General features: G+C 43.4%; 1 protein-coding gene across 2 annotated transcripts in view; it reads right to left on the reverse strand.

The window, feature by feature from the left end:
* BCKDHB (branched chain keto acid dehydrogenase E1 subunit beta) overlaps positions 1-14,088 on the reverse strand; it is a 226,411-nt gene extending 212,323 nt beyond the window's left edge. For both annotated transcript variants that reach the window (XM_079781058.1, XM_079781057.1), the window contains exon 1: positions 13,865-14,088. In XM_079781058.1, coding sequence (XP_079637184.1) covers positions 13,865-14,060 — 196 coding nt within the window. In that variant the 5' untranslated portion in view covers positions 14,061-14,088. The remainder of the gene's footprint in view (positions 1-13,864) is intronic.
* Positions 14,089-14,453: the final 365 nt, after the last annotated feature.

The raw sequence follows: 14,453 nt of genomic DNA on the forward strand, positions 1-14,453 counted from the left end.
GTATAATCAGAAAACAGAATGTTTGGGTTTTCTTTTATTTTTAAATCTTTATTGTTAAAAGTATTACAGATGCCCCCTTTTCCACTCTGTAAGGACACAGTGAGAAGACTACAGTCTATGATCCCCCAGGAAGGGAGCTCTCACAAACAATTCTGACACTAATTTCTGTGTGTGTGTGTGTGTGTGTTTGTGTGTGTGTGTGTGTGTGTGTGTTTAACATACCACCAAGCAATTCTGCGGCACCAGCTAGGTGTCCTATAATTCAACCCAATTCTACCACAATTTACCTGGAGGTAGCACTGAGACATGCTAGTAAGCCAGGACAAGCGAAACAGGGAAACTGAGACAGATAGTTAACACACTGCACACCAGTAGTTTTATTGTTAGCTTTACCAGTGGCCAGATAAGTTTCTATTGAACGAGTACAAAAAATGTTTTACAAAGTATCATACTTTAAAAAGATATTAGCTTGTAAGAACATCTAATAAATAACTTCAAAATGCAATGGGTATTTAATTTTAAGGTGTGTCTTTAACATTTATGTAAAACACCATGTAATATGAAAACACGAGGATGCTCATGATCTGCCCACAATGTGTTAACCAGCCAAGCAGTTTATAGCCATCTAGTAAATTGCAAAATCCTATCCTATATAATAAAAGGCTAATATGCAAATCGACAGAATGATGGAATGACTGGTCGCTATGACGTGCACTGACCACCAGGGGGTAAACACTCAACGCAGGAGCTGCCCCCTGGTGGTCAGTGTGCTCCCACAGGGGGAGCGCCGCTCAGCCAGAAACCCTGAGCCGGGCTCACAGCTGGCGAGCGCAGCAGCAGTGGTGGGAGCCTCTCCTGCCTCCGAAGCAGCGCGGGGAGTGGGCCTAAACCATCAGTCGGACATACCCCGAGGGCTCCTGGACTGGGAGAGGGTGAAGGCTGGGCTGAGGGACCCCACCCCTGAGTGCAAGAATTTCATGCACTGAGCCTCTAGTATTCTATAACCAATGACACTAAAAGTAAATGGTTTATACTTCTTCCCACCCAGAGGGTAAATAGCTTATAGCAGAAATCCAATTAATGTCATTTATCAACCACAACCAAGAACAGACGAAGGGAATAAATCTCATGTTGGCACATCAGCATAAAACTGATGAGTATTCTAGTGAGATCCTTCTCTTAAGATCTTCCCTAAACTCCCAGCCTTTAAAAACCCTCAAAACAGAAGTCCCAACATGCTCTCTCCCTGCAAGGAGCACGCTGGCCTCTTTCCCTTCCCCCTCTTCTTCCCCCACAGGCATGTATCTCCTAAACTCTAAGGGACTTGCAACCAGGAAGCAATGGGCAGTGGCAGCTCACCCTAGGGCTAACCCACTGAACCGGTCTCTAAGGCCCCCTTTTCTCTGACTTCTTAGTGAGCCTAAGCAGCCCAGTCTAGGCTTGTTTCCCCACCTAGTCTCTCTCCTGTTGCTTCTTCTGTCCTGAGCCCTTCCTTGTTTCACTGTCCCCAGTTTTAATAAACATTCTCTAAAAATCACCTGGACTTGCCCGGCCGATGTGGCTCAATGGTTGAGTGTCAATCCATGAATGAGGAGGTCATGGTTCGATTCCTGGTCAGGGTACATGCCTAAGTTTGGGGTTCTATCCCCATTAGGGGGCATGCAGGAGGCAGCCAGTAGATGATTCTCTCACATCATTGATATTTCTCTCTCTCTCCTTCTCCCTTCCTCTCTGAAATCAATAAAAACATATTTTTTAAAAAATCACCTGGATTCATGTTGTAAAATCTTTCCTGCATGAAATCAAGAACCAACAGACTGAAAAATGGCAGCAGAGTAGGAGGATGCTGCAAGGACATGCTCCGAGGAACAAGATGGAATTACAACTGTAATATGGAAAGGCTTCCTGAATAATCAATGGAAAACTCACAGGAGAGAACCCTGATACCCAAGGACCGAAGGTGGAGACCGCATAGAGACTGGTAGGAGGGGCGGAGGCGCGAAAGGACTGGCCGGACACCCACAGATAGCAACTGAAGTCCCAGAGAGATATCTCAGGGAGGATTGGCACTGAGAACTCTGAGATCTAATCCCCAAGCTGGGCTCCCCAGCAGAGAGCACCAAACTGAGGAGGGTACCCACATAACATCTAGCTGTGAAAAGCAGTGGGATGCTGTCTGTCAGGGAGTGGCAGCTGAAAATTCGGGCACCCTCTTAAAGGGCCAACACACAAAAATTCCCTGTGGAGCCACCCACCCTGGGCTCTGGCAGAGGGAGGGTGAAATGGACTAGAGCTGTGAGAGCAGAACCCAAGAGTGGGGACTTGGGGGGTGGAGCTCAGAAGGCAGACAACCCAAGTTTCCTGGGCTGAGTCATTCACTCACACAGTGGAGAACATCTTTCCAACATCTGCTTTGCCTGGAGGGAAGACAGTGGACACACCCTATTGGAAAACACCTTGCCCTGGGGCCACTTAAGAGATTAAAAGTAACAATTAGCCTCCCAGCAGAAGCAACTGCCCCACCCTGTTGAAAAAACTCTCACCACACCTGAGGATGATTGCCTGGGGGAAATTCAAGTTGGAATCTATTAGTCTGTAGACAGAGGGGTCTCTGGAGGCTTTGAGTCTTTGCCTGATCCAATTAGTCAGAAACAGCCTTTAACACTGTCCTACACTAGAGATTGAGAGATATAGAGGATCTACCTAAAACATAGTCACAAACCCAAACAGACAACCAAAATGAGGAAACAAAGAAACAACCCCCAACTGAAAGAACTAGAGAATTCTCCAGAAGAAGAGATAAATGAAGCAGAGATAAGAAACTTATCTGAGAAACCATAATGGTGACTGGCAAGAAGGTAGGGAGGGAGAGTGTGTGAGAGAGTGAGGGAGTGATAGAGGAGTGTGTGGACATGTGTGTCGGGTGTGTGTGTGTGTGTGTGTGTGTGTGAACTAGAGACAGTTAGATCCTGCAGATCTTCCAAGGGGCTGCCAAAATGGGCAGTCTTAGACGGCAAAACCCCACTGCCACTGCAGACACTCAGGGGCGTCCAGTGTGGGCACAGAGACCATGACATCTTGAAAAACAGAACTGCTTGAGACTAGGATCTTAGCCTTACCACCACCCAATCTGTTCTCAAACCAGGACCCTACAGCCACTGGGGACAAAGACCTGCAACCACAACTGCAGATCCACAGACACCAAGAATCTAGACAACCCAGCCTCAGATTCCTGTGAGTCACAGAGCCCCTCCCCCTCCCCACAGACTCGCTGCAGTGCCATAGGAACTGCTGGTCCCCCTCCCCCCCTCTCCCCCCCGGTGCAAGCAGGCCTCATGCCCACACAGGGCGGCTCCAGCTCCACTGCCCGAATTTGAGCCTGGGCACATGGACACTGGGAATCTGTTTCCTGCAGAGACCAGACCCCACGCCCACACAGGGTGGCTGTGGCTCCACTGCCCAAATTTGAGCCTGGGCGCACAGACACTGGGAATCTGCTTACCGCAGAGCTCACTCTTGCAACCAGACCCCATACCCACACAGGGCGGCAGTGCCACCTGACTTTGATTCTGGGCAAGCACACACAGAAGTCTGTTTTTTCTCAGTGCAGGAGTGACCTCCTGCTGACACAGGGCAGCTGTGCAACCCGGTCCCCCAAGCAGACCAGGGACCCTGATTCTCTGCGTGAGATAGGCAGCACTGAGCACCAGTGACTTGACTCTGTTTCTTATCACGTGTGCCTGGGATCCCTGATGCCCAGTGCACACACACTAAGAGCCAGTGACTCCAACTCTCGGCACATGTGCACACAGGGACCCTGATTCTCATTGCAAGGCCGCACCAAGCAACAGAGACTCTGATATTCGATTATCAGCATGGGCACAGGGAGACTCTGACTCCTGGCATGCACTAGGAGACTCTGATTTTTGGCACACGCCAGTGGGGTCTCTTTTTTTTTTTTTTCAGTGGGGTCTCTTTATCAGCATGGCACAGGCAAGGGTTCCTGATTCTAGGTGCATTCACGAGGCTGCACTGAGTGCCGGTGACTCTGATCCTGGGCAAGCGTGGCTCTCACCAACCCACGGCAGCCACATATCTTGGTGTCGGAGCTCTTCAGTGATACTCGGGTGGTGCAAAGCTCCCACTGCACACAGCCCAGGCCCCCACAACTTGGTGATTGGACCTTCTGGTAAAAGTTAGAATGGGAGACAACAAAATAATCCCCAGAGGAAAGAAAAAGAACGGCCAAGAAAGGAAATAAGTGAAATGGAAGCAAGGAACATGACAGAAAAAGAATTCAGAGTAATGGTCGTACAGTTCATACACCAGATGGGCGAGAAAATCAACAACCTATGCAAAAATCAGGAAGAAGTCAAAAGTAATATAGCTACAATCAAAAACACCATGGAAGGTTTCAACAGTAGACTAGAAAAAGCAGAGGACTGAATAAGTGAGTTATAAGATACGGTAGAAAAACAAGCCCAATCTGAACAGCAGCTGGGAAAAAAAATTAAAAAGCAGGAGAGCCTAAGGGAGCTATGGGACAGCATGAAATGAAGTAACATAAATATAATAGGGCTGCCAGAAAAACAAGAAGAGCAGCAAGGATTAGAAAATCTATTTGAAGAAATAATGACAGAAAACTTCCCTGATATGGGGAAGAAAAAAGTTACACAAGTACAGAGAGCCCCAAGCAAGATGAATCCTAAAAGACCCACACCAAGACACGTCATAATTACAATGGCAAATGTTAACAACAAAGAGAGAATCTTAAAGGCTGCAAGAGAGAGACAGAGAATTATCAAATGATTTCTCAACAGAAACACATCAAGCTAGAAGGGAATGGAAGGAAGTATACAGAGTGATGCAAAGCAAAGGACTGAGTCCAAGAATACTCTATCCAGCAAGACTATCAATCAAAATTAAAGGGGAAATCAGGAGCTTCGCAGACAAAAAAAGGCTAAGGGAATTTATCACTATCAAGCCAGGGATGCAAGAAATGCTAAAGGGAATGCTGTAAAAAGAAGAAATAGAAAGGAAGGAACACAGGCATAAGCTACAGAAACGTCTACAAACAAGTACGTATCAATAATAACATTAAACATAAATGGATTAAATGCTCCAATCAAAAGACATCGAGTGACTGAATGGATAAGAAAACATGACCCATATATATGCTGTCTACAGGAGACCCACCTCAGAACAAGGGACCCACACAGACTGAAAGTGAAGGGATGAAAAAATATCAGGCAAACGTAAATGAAAAAAAAAGCTGGGGTAGCAATACTTATATCTGACAAAATAGACCTCAAAGTGAAGACCATAACAAGAGACAAGAAAGGCTACTTCATAATTCTAAAAGGATCAATACAACAAGAGGACATAAGTCTGGTAAACATTTATGCACCCAATGCAGGAGCACCCAAATACATTAAAAAAAACTTCTGGAAGATATTAGGGGAGAGATTGACAGCAACACAATCATAGTAGGAGACTTTAATACCCCTTTAACGTCACTGGATAAATCCTCTAGCCCCGTGGTGGGCAAACTGCGGCTCTCGAGCCACATGCGGCTCTTTGGCCTCTTGAGTGTGGCTCTTCCACAGAATACCACGGCCTGGGCAAGTCTATTTTGAAGAAGTGGCGTTAGAAGAAGTTTAAGTTTAAAAAATTTGGCTCTCAAAAGAAATTTCAATCGTTGTACTGTTGATATTTGGCTCTGTTGATTAATGAGTTTGCTGACCACTGCTCTAGACAAAAAATATTAGCAAAGAAACATCAATCCTAAATGACTCACTAGATTAGATGGACTTAATCGACATCTTTAGAACATTCCACCCCAAAACAACAGAACATACATTCTTCTCAAGCACACGTGGGACATTTTCAAAGATAGACCACATATTGGGACACAGGCAAAGTCTCTCCAAATTCAAGAGGACTGAAATCATATCAAGCATCTTCTCAGATCACAATGGCATAAAATTAGAAATCAACTACAGTAAAAACAATCACAAAAATTCAAACACTTGGAGGCTGAATAATATACTATTAAACAATGAGTGGGTTAACAAAGAGATCAAAGAAGAAATAAAAAACATCCTGGAAACAAATGACAATGAAAACACAATTCAAAATCTTTGGGACACAGTGAAAGCAATCCTAAGAGGGAAGTTCATAGCATTACAGGCTTACCTCAAAAACAAAACAAAACAAAACAAAAACTGGTAATAAACCATCTAACTCTGCAACTTGAAGAATTAGCAAGAGAGCAACAAGATCTACAAACACCATGTCCATACTACCCAAAGAAAAGCCCAGTGTGAGCAGAAGGAAGGATATAATAAAGATCAGAGTGGAAATAAATGACATAGAGTCAAAAAAAAAAAAATACAAAAGATCAATGAAACCAAGAGCTGGTTCTTTGAAAGAATAAACAAGATTGATGAACCTCTAGCCAGGCTCACCAAGAAGCAAAGAGAGAAGACCCAAATAAACAAAATTGGAAATGAAAGAGGTGAAATAACAACAGACCCCACAGAAATATAAGGAATCATTAAAAAATACTACCAGCAACTCTACTCCAATAAACTGGTCAACCAAGAAGAAATGGACATATTCCTAGAAAAATACAACCTTCCAAAACTCAAGTAGGAGGAATCAAAAAATCTGAATAGGCCAATAACTATGGAGGAAATTGAAGCAGTAATCAAAAAACTTCCAACAAACAAAAGCCCTGGACCAGATGGCTTCACAGGGGAATTTTATCACACATTCAAAGATGAAATAAAACCTATCTTCCTCAAACTATTCCAAAAAAATTCAAGAGGAAGGAGCAATTCCAAGCTCTTTCTATGAAGCCAGCATTACCCTAACCCCAAAACCAGATAAAGACAACACAAAGAAAGAGAATTACAGGCCAATATCTCTCATGAAAACAGACACTAAAACCCTCAACAAAATTCTAGCAAATCAAATCCAGCATTACATTGGGAAGATCATACACCATGACCAAGTGGGATTTATTCCGGGGATGAAAGAATGGTACAATATCCGCAAGTCAATAAATGTGATACACCACATAAACAAACTGAGAGATAGAAACCATATAAACGTATCAATTGATGCAGAAAAAGCATTTGACAAAATCCAACACCCTTTCTTGATAAAAAATCTCAGCAAGGTGGGAATAGAAGGATCATACCTCAACATAATAAAAGACATATATGACAAACCCACAGCCAACATCATACTCAATGGGCAAAAAATAAAACTATTTCCCTTAACAACATGAACAAGACAGGGATGCCCACTCTCACCACTCCTGTTCAACATAGTACTGGAAGTACTAGCCGTTGCAATCAGACAAGAAGGAGAAATAAAAGGCATCCAAATTGGAAAAGAAGAAGTAAAACTGTAGTTATTTGCAGATGACATGATATTGTACATAGAAAATCCCAAAGACTCCATCAAAAAACTAATAGACTTAATAAATGAATTCGGCAATGTAGCAGGATACAGAATTAACACCCAGAAGTCTATGGCTTTTCTATACATCAATAATGAACTCACAGAAAGAGAAATTTAAAAAGCAATCCCATTTACCATTGCAACAAAAAAATTAAGATACCTAGGAATACACTTAACCAAGGAGACAAAGGACCTGTACTCAGAAAATTTCAGGACGCTGAAAAAAGAGATAGAGGAAGACATGAACAAATGGAAGAATATACCATGTTCATGGATGGGTAGAATCAACATCATTAAAATGTCCATACTACCCAAAGCAATCTATAAATTCAATGCAGTCCCCATTAAAATACCAACGGCATACTTCAAAGACCTAAAACAAATTCTCCAAAAATTCATCTGGAATAAAAAAAAAAAAAAGACCCCCCGAATAGCTGCAGCAATCTGGAGAAAGAAGAACAATGTAGGAGGGATCACAATACCAGATATCAAGCTATATTACAAAGCCACTGTTCTCAAAACTGCCTGGTACTGGCACAAGAATAGACATATAGACCAGTGGAACAGAACAGAGAACCTAGAAATCGACACAAGCCAGTATGCTCAATTAATATTTGACAAAGGAGGCAAGAGCATACAATGGAGACAAGACAGTCTCTTCAATAAATGGTGTTTGGAAAACTGGACAGATACTTGCAAAAAAAAAATGAAACTAGACCACCAACTTACACCATACACAAAAATAAACTCAAAATGAATAAAGGACTTAAACGTAAGACGGGAAATCATAAAAATCTTAGAAGAGACCATAGGCAGCAAAATAGCAGACATTTGTCGTAGCAATATCTTTACCAGTACCGCTCCTAGGGCAGTGATGGGCAACCTTTTGAGCTTGGTGTGTCAAACTTCGCCAAATAACTGAGCATAACTCGGGTAGTGTGTCACTTTGAGGAAAAACATTATTTCGCAAATGTTTCATCCTCAGGAGCAGCAAATGTTTCATCCTCGGCATGCGGCTGCCTCAGCGGCCACGTGTCATCAGAAATGGCTACGTGTGTCAGTGCTAACACGCGTGTCATAGGTTCGCCATCACTGTCCTAGGGCAATAGAAACTAAAGAGAAAATAAACAAATGGGACTACATCAAAGTAAAAAGCTTCTGCACAGCAAAAGAAACCATCAACAAAAAAACAAGAAAGCCCACTGAATGGGAGAACACATTTGCCAATGTTATCTCTATTAAGGATTTAATCTCCAACATTTACAGGGAACTCATACAACTTAACAAAAGGAAGATAAACAATCCATTCAAAAAATGGGCAAAGGACCTCAACAGACACTTTTCGAAAGAGGACATTCAGAAAGCCAAGAGACATATGAAAACATGCTCAAAGTCACTAATCATCCGAGAGATGCAAATCAAAATGACAATGCGGTACAATCTCACACCTGTCAGAATGGCTATCATCAACAAATCAACAAATGACAAGTTCTGGCGAGGATGCAGAGAAAAAGGAACCCTCGTGCACTGCTGGTGGAAATGCAGACTGGTGCAGCCACTGTGGAGAACAGTATAGAGTTTCCTCAAAAAACTAAAAATGGAACTCCCATTTGACCCATTGATCCCACTTCTAGGAATATATCCCAAGAAACTAGAAACACCAATCAGAAAGGATATATGCACCCCTATGTTCATAGCAGCACAATTCACCATAGCTAAGATTTGGAAACAGCGTAAGTGCACATCAGCAGATGAGTGGGTTAGAAAACTGTGGTACATCTACAAAATGGAATACTATGCTGCTGTAAAAAAGAAAGAATTATTACCATTTGCAACAGCATGGATGGAACTGGAGAGCATTATGCTAAGTGAAATAAGTCAGTCAATGAAAGAAAAATACCTCATGATCTCACTCATTTATGGATAATAACGAACATTATAAACTGATGAACAAAAATAGATACAGAGGCAGAGAAGCATCAAACAGACTGTCAAACTACAGCAGGAATGCTGGGAGGGTTGGTGGGGGAGGTAAGAGATCAAATGAAGGACTTGTATGCATGCATATAAGCATAACCAATGGACCCAAGACATTGGGGGAGGGGGGCATGTGCCGGGGGTAGGGGAGGCAGGGGAAAGTTAATGGAGGGAAAAAAGGAGACATATGTACTACTATTTGTAATACTTTAAACAATAAAATAAAATTTTTTAAAAAAGAAACTTATCTGAAACAGAGTTCAGAGTAATGATGTTAAAAATGCTCAAAAGTATGTAAAAAGATAAAGTAACTACAAAAAAAGAACAGTCTGAGATAAAGAATAACTTAACACAAATAAAGAACACATTAGTCAGAATACACTGCAGATTAGGGGAAGCTGAGGATCCAGTCAGTGAATTAGAAGACAATGTTGAAAATATCACTCAATTAGAGAACCAAAAAGAAAAAACAATTAAAAAACAGGAGGACAGCTTAAGGGAGCTGTGGGACCATGTGAAACGTAACAATATTAGAATAGTAGGTGTGCCAGAAGAGGCAGAAAGGGAGAAAGGAATAGAGAAGGTGTTTGAAGAAATAATGGTAGAAAACTTCCCTAACCTGGTAAAGGAAAAAGTCGCACAAGTTCAGGAGGCACAGAGAACCCCAAACAAGAAGAACCCAAACAAACCCATGCCCAGACACATCATAATTAAAATGCCAAAAATTAAAGGCAAAGAGAGAATCTTAAAGGCAGCAAGAGAAAAGAAAACTGTTACCTACAAAGGAGTTCCCATAAGGCTGACACCTGATTTCTCATCAGAAACTCTACAGGCCTGAAGGGAATAGCATGAAGTACTCCAGGTAATGGAAAGCAAGGATCTGAGACCAAGGTTACTATATCCAGCAAGGCTATCATTCAAAATAGATGGTCAAATAAAGAGCTTCCCAGACAAAAAAAAAAAAAAAGGCTAAAGGAGTTCATCACCACCAAGCCAGCATTACAAGAAATGCTAAAGGGATTGCTGTAAGGGAATGTTGAGAAGAAACAGAGAGAGAAACCTAGCCATACAGAATTAAAATGGCAATAAATAAGTACCTATCAATAATAACCCTTAATATAAATGGGTTAAATGCTCCAATCAAAAGGTGAAGAGTAGCTGAATGGATACAAAAACATGACCCAACTATATGCTGTCTACAAGAGACCCACCTCAAAGCAAAAGACACACACAGAATGCAAGTGAAGGGATGGAAAAATTTTTTTTCATGCAAATGGAAAGAAAAAAAAAAGCTGGAGTAGCAATACTCATATCCAACAAAAGAGACTTTAAAAGCATCATGCTAAGCGAAATAAGCAAGTCAGAGAAAGATAAATATCAAATGATCTCACCCATTTGTGGAATATAATAAATAACATAAACTGATGAACAAAAATAGAGCCAGAGGGGGGGGGGGAAATATTCTAGAATAGAAGTAATCCTGTTATTTGCCGATTTTTAATATTTCCTTTCCTACAACTTTTGTGCTATCATACTATGTTAGTACAGTTTTGGTCATCTACACTAATAAAAGAGAAATATGCAAATTGACCATACCTCCATGACACCCAACAGCCAATCAGGAGCATGCAAATTAACCCAACAAAGATGGCGGGTTAATTTGCATACGCAGGCTCGGAGCGAAGACTGAAGACTAAAGAGGCTTGGCTTCTCCACTGCAGCCGGAGCAGAGAAGCCAAGCCTCACTGCAGCCGGAGCAGAGAAGCCTAGCCTCGAGGCTTGGCTTTTCCGCTGCGGCCGGAGTGGAGAAGCCAAGCCTCGCTACGGCCAGAGGAGAGAAGCCTAGCCTCGAGGTCCCGGGTGCCGGGTGCCAGAGGAAAACCGGTGCTGGCAGCCAGGGGAAGGAAGGCCTATTGCACGGGCCTCTAGTATTATTATACTTAAAATCCTTTTATTCTTGAAATATTAATGTTTACTGCATGTAATATTATTATATGTAAGGTCATTTTTCTTGAATAATTGGTGTCTATTGCATGTAACATTATCATAATTAAAATTGTTTTTGTTGGGATATTAATGTTTATTGCATATAACATTATTATATTTAAGATTGTTTTTCTTGAAATATTAAGGTTCACTGCATGTAATATTATTATATTTAAAATCATTTTTCTTGAAATAAAAAACACACAGACTACTGGCTGGCCCTAGGCAGACACACTCAGGGGCAGGTCCCCTTTCCAGTGACAGCATCAGATTCCACAGCCTAAGGGCTCAGTCCTATAAGACTGCCCCCAGTGGCCAATTCCGATGCCAATGGCAAATCCAGGTTGTTTCCTATGCTTCTTCTGACTGACCCGCTAAAGACTGGAGGTTCAAACAACCCCCTTCTTTGGTTCAATTAATTTGTTGAAACAGCTCACATGACTCAGAAAAACAGTTTACTTATTAGATTGCTGGTTTATTATAAAAGGATATAACTCAGGAACAGCCAGATTAAAGGGATGCATAGGGCAATGTATATAGGAAGAGGGCAAGGAGCTTCCATTCTCCCTGAGCGCACCTCTCTCCCCAAATCTCCACCTATTCGCCAACCCAGAAGCTCTCTGAACCCTGTCCTTTTGGGTTCCTATGGAGGTTTCATTACATAGGCATAATTGATTATATCATGGGCCTCTTACAATTCACTCTATTTCTAGTCCCTCTCTCTCCCCAGAGGTCAGGTGGGTGGGAGTGAAAATTCCAACTCTCTAATCACATGGTTGGTTCCTCTAGTGACCAGCTCCCATCCTTAAGAGACTTAGGGGCTTTGCAAAAGTCAACATTAACATAACAAGACACCTTTATTGCTCCCATCCCAAGAAATTTCAGGGTTTTAGTAGCTCAGTGCCAGGAATGGAACAAAGATTGAATATGTATTCTTTATTATAAATCACAGTATCACAGTACACCTGTGATTTTAGCATGATACCCAACACTCACCCTCATACATACAAATGGGAGTATAAAATGGAAATCTGAGCTATGCATTAAAGTCCATTAAAGTGTTCCTTCTTCAAGTCAGAAATATCCTCCCTGGGACTTTATCCTTAAAAATAATGTTACATAAATGACACATGAAATGTTTCTATATGCATTATTTATAACACCGCAAAAGTGCAATATCTAAAGCATAATGGTAATTATTTAAAGTTTCCATTTATTGCTGAGTGTAGTCAGAGACTGTGTTAAGTATACCATGCTTAATTTAGTCCTCATAACAAAACCCTCTGAAGTAGGTATTAACTCTTTACTTATAAAGAAATTGAGGCTTACGGAGGGTAAGTGATGAGTCCAAAGTTACAGGTATCAGGGCCTAGACAGAACCTAGGACAATCTGATTCAAGTACCAAGATTTTTAACCATTCTAATCAGCGTTTCTACTCCAGAGGACATGTCTTCTAAAGAAGGTTACAAAGACTATATAACAACATGGGAGATGCTTTTGATTAAATAGTGCAGGTTATGTTTGTATTGAAACTACAATTATGGAGGCCTTTAATTCCACTAATTTCTCTGTGTAACCTTGGGCAAACTATCTCAAGACCTCACATAACGTAACTGAAAAAAGGGTATTTAAATATGACCAGCCTCTTTAAGGTTGTCCTAAGCATCAAAGGAGTGCCTGCCCCTAGTAAGCCCTGAATACAAGTTCTTTCTTACTTCTTCACAAGCAAAGACACACACTTCAGCTGTAGCACCAGAGAAGTTTTTAGACAAGGAAAAGGTAACCGTTTTGTTTCCGATATTCTGATGACAGACACTGGACGTCTGAAGATTCCATAGAACTTGCAGAATAAATCGTACAAGTCCTGTCATACTGTGAGGTGTGCTTTAGGTCCTTCCTACCTCGGGCAGCACTAGACGCCTTCCTCCTCCCTTCACCTGCAGCCTAGCCCAGCACAGGCTCAGGACCAGACTTAGCCAGGAAGCCTGGATCCTTTCCCACCTCTAGAAAGAACCTATTCTGTGACCTTGGGAAAATCAATCCAATTCCTTCCTCTGCTTTCTCTCATCTGCCCAAGGAGAAAAAATAAAAATACATAAAACATCTTCCTTTTCAACACCGCAGCCTGTTGTTCGTGGCCCAGGCCGGGGCAAGCTGAACACCACCTAAGGCCAGGGAAGGGAAAGCAAGGATGGGGAGCGAAGAAAGGGGGTGAAGCCCCGGCGACACCCCTTCCCCCTCCGGCCCTTCCAGGCTCCCACCCGTGTCGAGGGTGCAGAAGGTCTCCTCCCAAGAGCTAAGCTGTCACAAAAAGTGAGCCAGGAGGAGACCACCGCCGTCGGACCCAAAGGCAGGACGAGGCTCCCGAGAGCAGGGCTCGGATTACACGCGTGGGTGGCCGCGGAGCGCCCGGGGCAGCCCCTCGCTCACCGAACTCCTGGGACTCCGGGTCGGGCTGGAAAGTGAAGTGAGCCACCTGCCGCCTCGGGGCCGCGGCCCCGCCGGCCGAGACGGGCTGCAGGAAGCCCCGCAGCAGCCCCGCACCGCGCAGCCGACGCCAGTGTCCCTCGGCCCTGGCCGCGCGCAGCCCCCACAGGCGGCCCGCACTCGCCGCTACGGCAGCCATCCCCGCACGCCGCCGGGTTTGCGAGCTGCGCCGCCGCACACCGGCCGCAGGAGGGCGGAGCCCCAGGGCAGCTTCCACATTGGTGCGGCCGAAGGGGCGGTTCCGTGAAACCAACCAATCGGAGTTCGGCATGCGGAGGTGGGAAAGGCAAGGAGCAGAGCCAGGCGGCGTCCGCCCGCGGGACGCTCGCGGAAGACGGCCTGGGCGTGTGTGTGCTCGTAGGTGGATGAGAGCCAAGGAAATGGTTCCTCAAAGTGGAGGCTTCCCAAAGTCAGCCGGGCGGGCTGGGCTGGGCCCGGACGGACGCGGTTCTGCAATGTGCCACCCTACCCCTGGATTTGTTCTTTTCCAATGTCACTTGTCAGTTTCGGTGGCTTTTTCATTTTAACATTT

This window comes from Cnephaeus nilssonii (assembly GCF_951640355.1).
Source record: "Cnephaeus nilssonii genome assembly, chromosome: 9".
Classification (NCBI taxonomy): Eukaryota; Metazoa; Chordata; class Mammalia; order Chiroptera; family Vespertilionidae; genus Cnephaeus; species Cnephaeus nilssonii.